At 46.4% G+C, this 13,888-nt stretch overlaps 1 protein-coding gene across 3 annotated transcripts in view; it reads right to left on the bottom strand.

Annotated features, from left to right (window-relative positions):
- NEDD4L (NEDD4 like E3 ubiquitin protein ligase) overlaps positions 1 to 13,665 on the bottom strand; it is a 302,617-nt gene extending 288,952 nt beyond the window's left edge. For 2 of the 3 annotated variants that reach the window (XM_080920294.1, XM_080920285.1), the window contains exon 1: positions 13,379 to 13,665. In XM_080920294.1, coding sequence (XP_080776420.1) covers positions 13,379 to 13,426 — 48 coding nt within the window. In that variant the 5' untranslated portion in view covers positions 13,427 to 13,665. The remainder of the gene's footprint in view (positions 1 to 13,378) is intronic. The other variant, XM_080920286.1, reaches the window with a different exon arrangement.
- Between the last annotated feature and the right edge of the window lie 223 nt (positions 13,666 to 13,888).

The following is a 13,888-nucleotide window of genomic DNA, read 5'->3' as shown; positions in this document are numbered from 1 at the left end:
ATTTAGAGTATGCATAAGTTGGGCTAAATTGAGCTAACCAGGACATGTTTGCCTGACATATTTTTGTGGGAAGAACACTTTAAAATGTGCTCCACGACTTCTAAGAATTTGATACATATTTTATGCACGCAGGTGCATCACACCTGTACATGGGTGCACCTGCATACAAACATACAATGAATAAACGTTGTTAACTATATTTGCCATGGTAGAAAACTGGTGGGTTCACGTCTCTAATACAGAACAGATAGCACATAACCACCTCAGCACTCGGAACACAGGCAGTTGGGCAGATAACAGGAGGTGATTGTGTTGGCTGGTCTTATGCCAACTTGACACACAAACTAGAGTTATCTCAAAGGAGGGAACCTCACTGGAGAAGAGGCCCCCATAAGACCCAGCTGTAAGGTGTTTTGTTAATTAGTGATTGATGGGGAGTATCCACTATGGGTGGTTCTATCCCTAGGCTGGTAGTCCTACTTTCTATAAGAAAGCAGGGGGAGCAAGCCAAGGGGAGCAAACCAGTAAGCAGCACCCCTCCATGGCCTCTGCATCAGCTCCTGCCTCCAGGTTCCTGTTCTCCTTGAGTTCCTGTCCTGACTTCCTTTGATGATGAAAAGCAATATGGAATTATAAGCCAACTTTTGTTTTGGTCATGATGTCAAGACAGCAAGAGAAACCCTAAGAGAGTGAGGTGGTTCCAAGTTTCCATCTTTGTCCATCCAAGAAATAGGTCAGGGAGACAACCAAGAACAGTTAGGCTTCCATAATTGCAGCTGCTAGGGCATTTATTTTTACTTAAAAGTCAAGTATCGGGATCTTCAAAGCTTGTCTTTTGACTCCTCTTCATAGCTTAGACTCAAAGGGACCAGTAGAGTGACTTTTCTCCTTAACTTTACTGGCGTTTCTGTGCAACTCAAATTTCTTCAATAAACCCCATCTAATATCTCTCTCTCTCCCTCTCTCTCTCCTTCTCTCAATATGTTTGGTTTGGCTTTTGTCTTTTACTGAGTCTTGCCACTTAACCTGCACTGTGGCTCAAGATCCTCCTGACTCAGTCAGTCTTTAGAATTTGAGGTGTTCACACCACAGATGGCTTCTCTCCACACACTTGGATTGCTGTTGTTCATCAAGATAGCGACCCATGGGCTGGGGAAAAAACTGATAGCTGGCAAACTGTCCTCTAACCTCCACACACGTGTATGCGCACAAGTGCTTGCACCCCACTTAACAACAAGAAGCTCACAGATATTTTTTTTTTTTTTTTGGAATCAAAAAGATGATACAAAACAAAGCTAGAATGCCCGGAAGAGAGACACAGGTATTGGCCAGGGATCCTACATTCAGTTCTGCGTTCTGTGGGTTTGTGCGGTCAGATGGGGGTGGTAGCTGCACAACTCGGTGAATGCACTTAGTACCATGCCTGCTTAAATAGGGTCAACACAGACACGTTTGTGCTGGGTTGTATTACAATTTAAAAATTCCGTGAAAAGCCAGGATAGCTGAGTGTAGGAAAGGCAGAAGGCAGCACAGTCACAGTCTAGGAAGAAACCACTCATGAAATGCTACAGAAAAGCAGGGTGGCTTCTACTCCCTCCCCCCACCCCACACACAACCTGAAAGTTGTTTCGAGGCAGAGAGCAGTGCGGAGGACGAGCCTCACAGACCTGAGGCTAAGACCCAGATTTCCTCTGTGGCAGAGGAAACCTGACTTAAGATCTCTGGCTGCAGTCACGGCCCAAGAACACGCTGCTAACAAAGTGCGCACATCCTCATAGAACCAAACTGGCCAAAGACCTAACAAACACTGCTTGGTGCTTTTCAACTCATGATCATCAATCAAGACCCTAAGTTCACGCCAAACTGGACTCAAGGAAAGGAATGGTGCCCAACCTGCCCAAGGACAGCTGCAGAGACAGTGAGCGAGGGGGATGGCATATTGCAGACTTGGGCAGACCCAGCACGGCTGGCTCCTCTGATTGAGAGAACCACCTCACCACATGTTTTCATATCCTTACCTTCATTGGGGGTGTTTGGATATCCTGTTTCATCTTTACTGTCATAGGGCATATGCCATAAAGAATGTATCTGTCATGAGTTACCAAAATTAAAGAAAAACAACCCTCCTGTCAGGTATGAGAGAAGTACAATAATGGTGAGAGCATTTTCACTCCCCTGTGTGCGTGGAGTGTGTTTGTGTGTGTGTGTGTGTCTGTCTGTCTGTCTGTCTATGTGATCTAAATCGATAAATTAGAGTTGTCTCAAGGTCAGTGTGTGTGTGTGTGTGTGTGTGTGTGTGTGTGTGTCTGTCTGTCTGTCTATGTGATCTAAATCAATTAAACTAGAGTTATCTCAAGGTCACTGTGTGTGTGTGTGTGTATGTGTGTGTGTCTGTCTGTCTGTCTATGTGATCTAAATCGATAAATTAGAGTTGTCTCAAGGTCAGTGTGTGTGTGTGTGTGTGTGTGTGTGTGTGTGAGTGTGTGTGTTTGCGTGTAATCTGCCATCCCTCCCATCCAGAGGGTGAGCAGCCCCTGTATCAGTCTATGCCTCCGTTTCACAGTGAAAATCCACCTTTCCCTGTATTGTAAGGAGACATGTAATTCTGTGCATCCCATCTCTCCAGGCCCATGCCAAGTGTCCTCTGAACAGGGACTGAGTAAAGGGTTGGCTCACAGGGCAGCACAGCTGACCTGGGCAGAGCTCCAAGGGTAAGGCTATAAAAGCCACTCCAGTCCCTCCTTGACACATTTTGCTGAGAGATGAGTAGATCTAAGCCTCTGTGGTCCAGAGAGACACACAGAGAGAGACTTCCTGCACAATTGTAGGAATGAAAGGTCCTTACTCTTAAGAGAAAGCCACAGGAAGCCATTCTCCCTCCTCTCTATGCAGTATACAAAGAGCCTGGCTCTGGCTGCCAGAGACGACCTCCCTCAGATAAATAAGGCCTCTGAAGAGAGTAGGATTATGGATGGCAGAGCAGAGCAAAGAGCTCCCACAGTTTCTTAATGACATCACTGGGTTGATAGACCTAACCTGGGAGTATGTTCCCTAAAGGCATATGAGTATGGAAGATGCCAAGTGCAGTTACAGTCCCGGGGAAAGCTATAGCAATCTGCCACCATGCTCAACATGTCATGGCACACAGTGAGAGACTGGCCAACTCAAACCCCAAAACTGTATGACACTGCCAACTGTAGCCTGTAATCAGGAAGACCAGGGACCTAGGAGGGAAACATACGGAAGCCATCAACAGATTATACACACATAAACTGGAAGGCAGGCTCATCCTCTTTCAGAAATACTAGTCAGCTGAGCTAGGGCTCTGATTTGTCTCAGATTAGAAACAGCACAGTATTTGTCAGCTCCAGCCTTTTGTTTGGGGAGGGATGCTCTCTAGGTCACACCCAGCACTTAAAGGGCATCAGCTGAAAGGCAAAATAAAGAGCTCCTGACCACTTAGATATATATACACCAACAGAGCAGAATCCTGTAGTGCACACATCATTAGAACTGGAAGGTACTTGCAGGATGCGGTGGTGCACGTAGGCCCAAGTTATTTGGGAGGTTGAGGCAGGAGGATCACTTTGGCCTTTGAGTCGGAAGGCCAGCCTGAGCAGCAAGATCCAAAATGTAACAGCAAAGCTAGGCCAATGTGCTGAAATAGATTTATATTAAGAGGTGTAACTCCAAACCTAAGAAAACAAACACAGAGATGGACTCAGGTCAGATCCCAGCCCATAATCTTCATAGAACATTCCAAAAAAAGAAAGAAAAAAAAAAAACAAAAAAACAACTTTCAGAGAATATAAAACGCAACAAGAATTAAATCCTTTTCATGCAACTGTCATGCACAGAAGGACAGAAACACAGAGATCAAATGTCATGGTAGAGAAAACATCTGTAAAAACATCCAGTCTACCAGCCAATTCTGTTTCCTTTCTCCTCCCATCTGGTGGGGAGCTCACGGCTGGCAAACAGATGACCTTGGTACCCTTGGTAAAGAGCACAAGGCAGGGCCTTGATAAACACGTGTCCAACTGAGCAAATATCATACCCATATTCCTACCAAAGCGCCCTCATTTTTTTTTTACCTGAACCTTGAAGTTGGGGGAGGGGGGGAAGGGTGCTCCTTCTACTTTCCCTGTAATATATCTGTACTATCTCCTTAAATGTTAATGTTGAGATTAACCTCTAGTAATCATACATATTTATGGACACAGTTATTCAAACACAGTATGTGATTGCAGCTCGGTGTACATTACAGGGACAGCCCTGGGTCATTTCCCTCTATCACTGCTTTTGTGTTCAGAGTCTTCAAATCCCTCTCTCTTTAGTTATTCATAAAAATACATAATAGAGTCTTGTGAACTGTAGTCATCAGTCCCACATTTATGCCTAATTTTTAAACTTATAAATTAAAAAATATGCAGAATACAAGCAGGCAACAAAGAAAATAGTTTTTTAATTATCTGTAATTCCTTTGCTAGAAGTTAGATATATAAGCCACTAACCTGCTTGAATATCCCTAGCCATTTTTATAAACATTTATTAAAAGTTTATAAACTTTTTTTTATAACAGAATTCTATTCTACCGGTTTTATAAGCCTTTGGGTGACGTTCCAAACATGTCATTGTCACTACTAACATCTCCATATTGGTCAATATTCTTCAGTGCTACCTCCTACCCACACCCCTGACTGCTCAACTCTTCCCAAGCCTCCCTCTGGAAGTGAAGCCAGGAAAGTGCTCACCCTGGGCTCAATGTGTCGTCTCCCATTAACGTTCACTGGAAGCTAAGACATGACTTCAAGGCAGGCATGCCAAATGCCGGCTTCTCAAAAGCCAACAGGAAGGTACCCTAGGGCTCCCAATGAACATAGAGAGGTCAGCTCAAAGAGGCACTGAACTCATGCGTCCTCTACAGCAGTGGTTCTCAGCCTTTCCAATGCTTTGCCCCTCATGTGGTGGGACCTCAGGTTGTGGTGAGACCACAACCATAAAATGATTTTCACTGCTACTTCATAACTGTGACTGTGCTACTGTTGTGAATCATAATGTAAATGTCTGATAGACGGGATATTTGATGTGTGACCCCCGAGAACCACTGCTCTAACTTAGCAAGACTAAGTTAGGAACTGGGGATGTCCAGCTCATCAGGAGGGGTGCTTGCCTTGCAAGCAGGAGGTCATGGGTTAGCCCCTGGGGCACTGGAAAGTAGGCTTGGAGGAGAGGAGAGAGGAGGGGAAAAGAAACAAGAAAGACGAGCCAGGGATGATGGGGTGATCTTATTGGGAGAGCATTTACCTAGAAAAACCCTGGGTTCAGGTCTTAGACACAAAATTCATACACAAATACAACTCATGCACCCAGTAAAAACTCTTCAATTCAGACTCGCTGAACTTCTCAGTTGTGATGTCTCAAGCACATGCCAAAACTGTGCATAAAAAAAACCTAAGGGATGGAAAGATGATTCTTCCAAAGAACCTGGATTGGGTACGCAACACCCACAGGGCAGCTCACAACCATTTATAACTCCAATCCCAAGGGATCCAACGCCCTTTTCAGGCCTCTGCAGACACCAGGCTTGTGGTGCACATACCCACAAACAAAACACCCAAACACAGACACACACACATACACAGTAAATAATTAAGTTTTAAAAACCTGCTCATCTTTATTTTAAAACACTTGTAGCCAGGAGGTGGTGGCATGCCTGGCACTTGGAAGGCAGAGGCAGGTGAATCTCTATGAATTCAATGCCAGCCTGGTCTACAAAGCAAGTTCCAGGACAGCCAGGGCTCCATGGAGACCCTGTCAAACAGGGCATGTGCCCTCTGCCTGGGAGACAGGAAGCAGAAACATACCAGAGGCACTATTCCCACCTGACTTCAGCTGGTCAACAACCTCCAGTACCTAGAGCTCTGGCCAAGTATCATGGAACTGGTTGAATGCCACTCACATCCACAGCAGATTTCCCACAGTGCATATGTCCTTCTTCATGGGACAACTGGCCCAATGAGTCCTTTCATGTCCCATTTCCAATTGAACAGTACACCACAGCTTCATCACACCACAGCAATCATCTCTGAGAGTCCCTTTCTCTTGGCAAACAGATGACATAAAGGGAACTCACACTGCCAACAAGTCACCAAACACTGAATGTGATGAGTGTTCGGGAACCTGGGTGGCTTGACTTTAGACTTGGTGAGTTTTGACTCAATACATGGCTCTGAAGTCAGGGACAAAAAGTCAACTGAAGTGTCAAATTCAAACTAGTTACCCAGATACATGTGGTGGTGGTGGTGGTGGTGGTGGTGGTGGTGGTGGTGGTGGTGGTAGTGGGTAGCTTTTCTCACTTATGAGTATTACAGCAACAGTCAGCAGTTGGGCCATTTGAATCGAGAGCAAACCTGAATGACTAGACAAGTACATCCACCAGCTTCAGCACCAACCTGAGCTACAGGCATGCACTGGGAATCCAGACTCCCTTTAGCAGGGCCAGTGATGTAGTTCAGTTGGTACAGTGCTTACTTAGCATGAACAAAGCTTTGGGTCTGATCCCTCCATAAAGGAGACATGTGGCAAATGCCTAAAATCCAGAAGGAGGATTGGATGTTCAAGGTTGTCCTGGCTCCACAGTAAATTAGAAACTAGACCCAGATAACCCTGAAACTATGTTTCAAGACACACACACACACACACACACACACACACACACACACACACACACACAATTTGTTTAGCATTCAAGACTAGGAGTGATGGTGCTAATCAGTTCCTCAGTGACACGGAATTACAGAAAGGCTCACACAATACAACCAGAAGCATCAGACAAGGAAAGACTGTGTACACTGGGACATTGTGGTAACGTCCCTCTTCAAATCTAAATCTAAAAGCCTGCCACTCTCTCCTGAAATTGTTTGTGTAGACCTTGGGTAAAGACAACATTGAAAACCCTCAGAAAGCTGATGGTCTCTGTGACTGTATCCATTGAGAACCAACCTTCCGGGTGTTTTTATTAAGTAACCAGCTTTTTGTTCTGTTTTGTTTTGTTTTGTTTTGTTTTACAGAATATATTGGTTTCTAAATCTAGTGTCTATATATTTCATCTCTAAATTATGCTATCATTTCCATCTTCTACCAACAAGCACAGGGCTCAAGGAAACAGCCAACAGTACAAATATTGCCACCTATAGTCAGAAAGCAAGATCATCCCTACTGCCACCTGCAAGAGAGACACCATGACAACAGAAGGAGCATATTCTATCGTCCCCACACCATTCCTTAATCCCAATTATGGATTAGTTATTACAGTATGTTCATTCTTAGTGTGGACTGTCAAAAGTCCCCTGTATTCCTAACTAACAAATATTTCAAAGCCAGGTGTGGTGGGGCGCGCGCGCGCGTGCACACACACACACACACACACACACACACACACACACACGCACACGCACACGCACACGCACACACACAGTCTCATCTGCTAGAGACAGAAACTGAGAAGATGGTGGGCCAGAGGTTCAAGATATACCTCTACCCTTCTCTTTAAAACAAAACAAAAACCAGAATGACAAACTCATCTAATCAAACATCTGCAACGCCAAAACTGAAACCTTGTGAGACTCTTCCTTCCCCCTCTTCCTCCTTCCCCTCCTCCAGTGTTCTTCTCCTCCCTTTTAGAGCTGCTATTCACCAAAAATGCAAAATCAGTCTGGGCGGCATCATAGCATAATTTAATCTCAACACGATCTGGGAGGCAGGGGCAGATGGGCCTCAGAGTTCAAGGTCAGCTTGCTCTACAAGCTACAAACCCTGGCTCAAAAACAAAACAAAACAAAATTAAGGACAACAAAATCTGGTTAGTTTATCTTTGAACTCAAAGGAAACAAATGTTGTAAAGGTAAAGCAGTATGTTTTCATTCTGTAGCACAGAGCCATTTAAATTCCAGGTTAGGTTTGCTTTTTCCCAGGGTTGTGGATCCAACCCCAGGGCCTCAGGCATTACCTGTTTTTATTATGCTATTTGAAACACTACACAAGGCAGAGAGGTGATGAAATGAGCCATGGATGGACACAGGTTCTTCTAATTTACCAGGAAGTCACATGTGTTGTTGCAATAATGTTACATTCTAGAATGACTCATAACCTTAAACAGTTTTCTTTCTTTCCTTTTCTTTTTTTTGTTTGTTTGGGTTTTTTTTTTTTTTAAGATCTGTTTATTTTATGTGAGTACACTGTAGCTGTTTTCAGACACACCAGAAAACCTCATCTGATCCCATTACAGATGGTTGTGAGTCACCATGTGGCTGCTGGGAATTGAACTCGGGACCTTTGGAAGAGCAGTCAGTGCTCTTAACCGATGAGCCATCTGTCCAGCCCCTAAACAGTTTTCAAGACAGGTAATTCCTATGCAAACCACTTCACCAGTTTACAGTAGAGCTCAACACATTTACTGCATTCAGAGGAATTTCTTCCTTGAACACTTTTTCTTCCTCTGAACACACAGCAAGCTCCCCCAGATTCCTGAAACCAACTTTCTGATACACATTCCCCAGTAATAGGAATACCCACTGTCTCAGCAACACTTTGGAACCACAAGATATCTCTGTTCCCTTTGGCAGCTAAAGAAACTGCTGTCATCTCAGGATTTCCATTTTGCTATTGTTCTAAGCCCTTGCAACAAATTATTTTATTCCTTCAGTTAAGGCAACTGCTTTTCCATAATACCATTAATCCAAGCTTCCAGAAACTAAACAATGTACTATAAAAAAAAAAAAAAAAAAAAAAAAAAAAAAAAAAAAAAGCCAAAGTTACTCATTGGAGCCAGTTCTTACTATATATTCTAGCTAGCTTCCAGCTTGCCAATCTCCTGCCCACTGACAAAAAGGAGACCATGGAGAGGCTCACAAGGGGGAGAGGGCTTGTAACACAGGTCCTGGCTTCTAGCTCTAGCATAAACAAACAAACAAACAAAACAACAAAATGTGTAAACGGCACTTGTAAAGCCTAACCTTGTTTTAGTTTCTCAACATTTTAGCACATGCGCAGCAGTTGCCAGAGTGAACCTACAAGAAGGCTGTTTAAGTGGCACCCCAGAAGCTCTGGGTTTTCCTCCACGACTGTCCATTAAAGATGGTTTCTCTCCCTCTAATCCTTGCCCAGATACAAATGCAGAAATTGGTCTTGAAATTGCGAACCTGGAGCTACAAGCTCAGTGAAGAAGCACTTTGCTTAATACCCAAAGCCCTGAGGTCAAGCCCAAACATCCTGGCAAACAATAGGGCAACATGTTTCATTACTACACATTCTGAAGTGGACCTGAAGCTTAGATTAAGTCTCGGGGAGTTTTCTAATTAATAGAGCTCATCAGTTCTGAAACATCCTTGTTTCATATTTTAACATCTATGAAATAAAGATACTTCCTAAAATTGACAGCATGTCTTACTTGGACAACAATATTAGTTTTCGGCATATAAAATAATGATGCATTTTAAGAAGGCCGTGCCCTTAAAATGAAACCAATATGCTATCTGCTGCTAAGTTACCCTTAAGTGTTCATTAGCAAGTTTATAATACATACAAGTCAGTAGAGACCCCTAAGGCAATAGGGAAGAGCAGTGACTGTGGCAATTACATACACTGCCACACAAGAGAGGTACGCTTTGTTTCCAGGTGAGTAGCTAGATCTCTCACCGTTCCTTCATGAGCTCTCCCAAGCTTTAACACAGTATGGAGACCACGCTAATGAGATCAAGTAGGCCATTTTGGTCAAGGAGTGTTTTTTAATGCAACCCATGATGTTTATCTCACTTTCCACTATCATGAACAACCTAACTGTGAAAATCTGTCAAGATGCTTTGAAAAAAGGGAAGATCTGTCGGCATACAAGAAGAATTAGGGCTCTGGGACCAACAGGCCCAGTCACTCACTGAATGTCTTTCACACAGTTCATTTAGTCGCTTCGAGTCCTCAGGCAGAAATAACAGCATGCCGAGGGTCTCTAACAAAGCATAGGTTAGATGTCGCACGCTTAAGATTTAGTACTCGGTGCCTATTCTCGTTTTTATGGAATGGGAGATACATCCCGAGTCCCTTCTAAAGCCATTTGCCTATTCTAGCCACCAAAAATATGTTAAGGGACATATCCCATTATTTTGCTTGTCTGGGGTTGTGGACGTTTGTTTCCTGGTTGGTCTGTTGGCATTTAGTCCAGGCTGTCCCTGAAGTTTACCATCGCTTCCTTCGCCTTCCAAGAGCTGGGGGATACCACGGCTAATCTCTCCACAAGGCTGTCACTCAAACTCTTGATATATTATCCAATAGAAACTCTTCCCCCACTCAAGGAAGATCCCAGTCTCAGGTGTAATGAAACAGTTCAGAAGAGTAACAATAGCATTCCTGAGTAAACCATGTCAACACTACAGATGGCCACAATTAAATACAAACAAGAAAAGGGCTCTTCCAGGACCCAGGTCAGTTGCAGAAACTAGTCCAAACTGTTCTGGTTCAAAACCAAATCTGATCCTCAGCGGTAAATCAGAACTACTGGTCCATTACCTAATCCCTTCAGTACCCAAACTCCTTTGATGGACCTTTTGATTTCGGTTCCTGAAACTGAAGTGATTTGAATAAGAGTGAATATGAATTCTAAATCACCCGGAGAAATTCAGCTGCAATGCACGGCAAAACCACACAGCATGCACACTCCCACACACCCACAGGAGCCAAACCTACACCTCAACCATTCTCACTCAGCACATTAGCCGGACCTCAGGCCTATGACCCCAGGCAACAGAGTCTTGGTTCTGCCATCCTGCTGCGTTCTAGATTAGCACTGTGCTTGGGCGGTAGCAGTACAGAGCTCACCAGTGCTAGCGGGAACATGACTAAGCCCATTCCAAATACATAATGCTTTCTGCCACCACCAAGTATAAACACAAGTCTACTTACAAGAAAACCCTGGGTACTCCTGGGTACCCTCCACTTGCGGAGAGGTTTATAAGTAGACTCCTCTCTACAGCTAAACAAGCACCTTCATGTAATACTTGTGGCCCAGTGGTGCACCCTTTTTAACACTACTTGACAAGCCTGAGGTGCTTGGGTATTCCATGTTTAGAGCCTGTTAATTATTCCCATTTGTTTGCTTACAAACTAATTCTGGAGACGCGACAAACCAAGTATATTTAATAATTTGATACAAATATCATACAAAGGCATTCTGTCTGTCTTCAAACGGCCCCCTGAACAGAGAGAAACCTCCCATGACAAACAGATACCTTAGAAATATGAAGGCATTCATTTTCCACTGGTAAGAGAAAGATGAAAAAAGGTAGATGGGGCTATTTTGTGTCATATATGATGTGTGTCACTAAACAGAATCATCAATAGCAAGGCAATACACAGATAAACTGTTTCCCTCGCCCCTTGCTATTCCCTGTCCAGTCCGTCTGATAACAGGCAGAAGGGAGGAGTCACAGGCAAGCCCCCACACACTGGGCTCTGTGTCTGCTCTCCGATTCACACCCCACACCAGTCAAGATCAACAGTGATTCTCCAAGGCAAAATTGGCAAGATGCGCCCTGAGGTGGATTCTGACACCGGCTGCCATCGTAAACAAAGCACGCACAGACCCAGCCTTGACAGAAAGGATTCCTTTATGCAGACGCATTTTCCAAAACAGTCTCAAAATGTTTCTTCCAAGGAGCTTTTAAAAATAATCATGTTATTTTTTAAAAATTAAAGAGAACTTAAGATGAAAGACAGCTGTCTTATATCTCCCTTGACACCTCACCCAGGAAGCCCTTTGTTTAGGACGGTCAGAATCTCAGCACCTCCAAAGACAAGTAAGTGACTGCCCTCCAGCACCAGATAAGGAACTAGGAAAATCCCCTAGGTAAACAAAATAATCCTACTTTCACCCATCTCCAGGTGACTACACACACACACACACACACACACACACACACAATTTATTCTACACAAGCATTTCAAATCAAAAACACACCACACATTACTCGAATTGTGATCATTCTTTGATCACAAGCAGCCCAGTAAGCCGACCTAGCACTATCAAAAATTAAAATCAACCCCTACACGCCCTGCCTTCTACAAGATAACCATTTCATTCTACACTTAGAACACACACACACACACACACACACACACACCATGCCGGTAGGGAGGCAGCAGAAAGCAAAGCCATAAACGTGAGCCTGTCTCAGATAATAGACTCTCTTTAAACCCCACCCCCATCACCAGAGAAAGAGGGAACCTCAGAAAGAAAGGAGGGAGGGTAAGAAAGAGAAACCGAGAAAGCCCAAATTTCCAGGCATCCACTTTTCATGAAATGCACAACCAGGATAGGAAATACCTCCCTGCTGAGTAATGCTTCATGGGTTGTAAATTCACCTCTTGAAAGGGGAGCCAGACCTGGGCGCGCACCCCGCCAGATGGCGAACCACTCCTACCTGCTCCATCCAGCCTGCCTGTCACTCCGCGCCCGCGACAGGCCTCCCACCCCCCTTTTTGGCAGAGCAACACACCAATAAGAGTCGAGAATGGCTGGTCGAGTGAGGGCTGAGCAGTGATTTAGCAGGATCGTTTCAAAAGGGGGAGTGGGGACCACGATGAGCGAGTGAGGTTTTTAAAAACAAAGCCCTCTCCAGTCAAACCGACCGTTTGGGGGGTGTGGCTTATTTCATTCGTTTTATTAATAAAAGAGATCAATGGAGCTTTCTTCTCTCCACGCACCCCAGAGATGCCGGGCTTTGAATCCTCTGGACCAGAGAGAAATGGCAGGGCTGCAAGCTTCCCCTAAGTTTCCTGCAGCACCTGCCTCTTCCCCGGATCACCTCCACACACCAAAATAGGAGACTCTGGAACGCACAATCCCAGCTCTAGACTTTGCAAGACCCATGGGCGGCCGCACGCAACTCTCCGGGTGTCCCTTACTCTCACCGGAATCTGCACACGTCCGCTACCGAGCGCCCATTAGCAAGAGAAGCCCCAGGGGGGAGACACCACTAGCCCCCAGATCGCCTGCACCATGCAAAGACCCCTGCAGCTAACTAGACGTGACACACGTCACGGACTCCAGGCTGCAGGAGCGTGGTCCAGAAAAGTTGCCTAACAGCCCCAAGAGACGCAGCTTGAAGAGGAAAAGGACCCGCGGGGCAGCGGCTCACGCGGCCTCCGCCCACCCTGAGAGCCCCAGGCGGAGAAGCGCATTGCCCCGGCGAAGAGGGAGGATCAAGCCACCCGGCGCCCGGGACCGCTCGGGATCACCCATAGTCCCCAAGCCCCTGCTGGCAGGGGACGCTCACAGCGAAGTGGGCCCCGTCCCCTCCCCACAGCGCTCTGGGCAGGAACTCACCTCCTCTTCCGAAAGTCCGTAGACAGGCTCCCCGAGCCCGGTCGCCATGGAGCCGGCGCCCCGCGTAGGGTCCTGGACGCTGCGACCCGCTGAAGTGCGTCGCGGGGCCGCGACCCTCTGTCCTTCTGCGCCGCCCGGCGGAGAAGGGACGGCAGGTGAGGCTGCACCCGGCCGCGACGCCGCTTCCTCCCGGAAGGCTGCGGGGACGCGCGGACTGGCGGCTCCGAGAGCGCGCGGAACGGCGGCTGGCCCGGAGCTCTCCCCGCTCTGCGCTGAGCCCGCCGGGCTCCCGCCCCCGCTGATGGCGCTCCCGGCCTCCCCAAGCCCGCTCGGCGATCCCCGGGACCCGCGCGCCCGCCCCTCGCCTGCTCCGCCCGGCCGGCTCTCCCCGCCCCGCCTGCGCCGCCCGGCGCCCACGGGGACCCTCCCGCTCGCCGGGGCGGGCACTCGCGCCCCCCAAGCCAATCACAGGCCAGGCTGGGGGGCGGGCCGCGGGGGTGGTGGTGTTTC

This window comes from Micromys minutus (genome assembly GCF_963924665.1).
Source record: "Micromys minutus genome assembly, chromosome: 8".
Classification (NCBI taxonomy): domain Eukaryota; kingdom Metazoa; phylum Chordata; class Mammalia; order Rodentia; family Muridae; genus Micromys; species Micromys minutus.
Note: the sequence above shows the minus strand (reverse complement) of the source record. Positions and strands in the feature narration are given on the sequence as shown.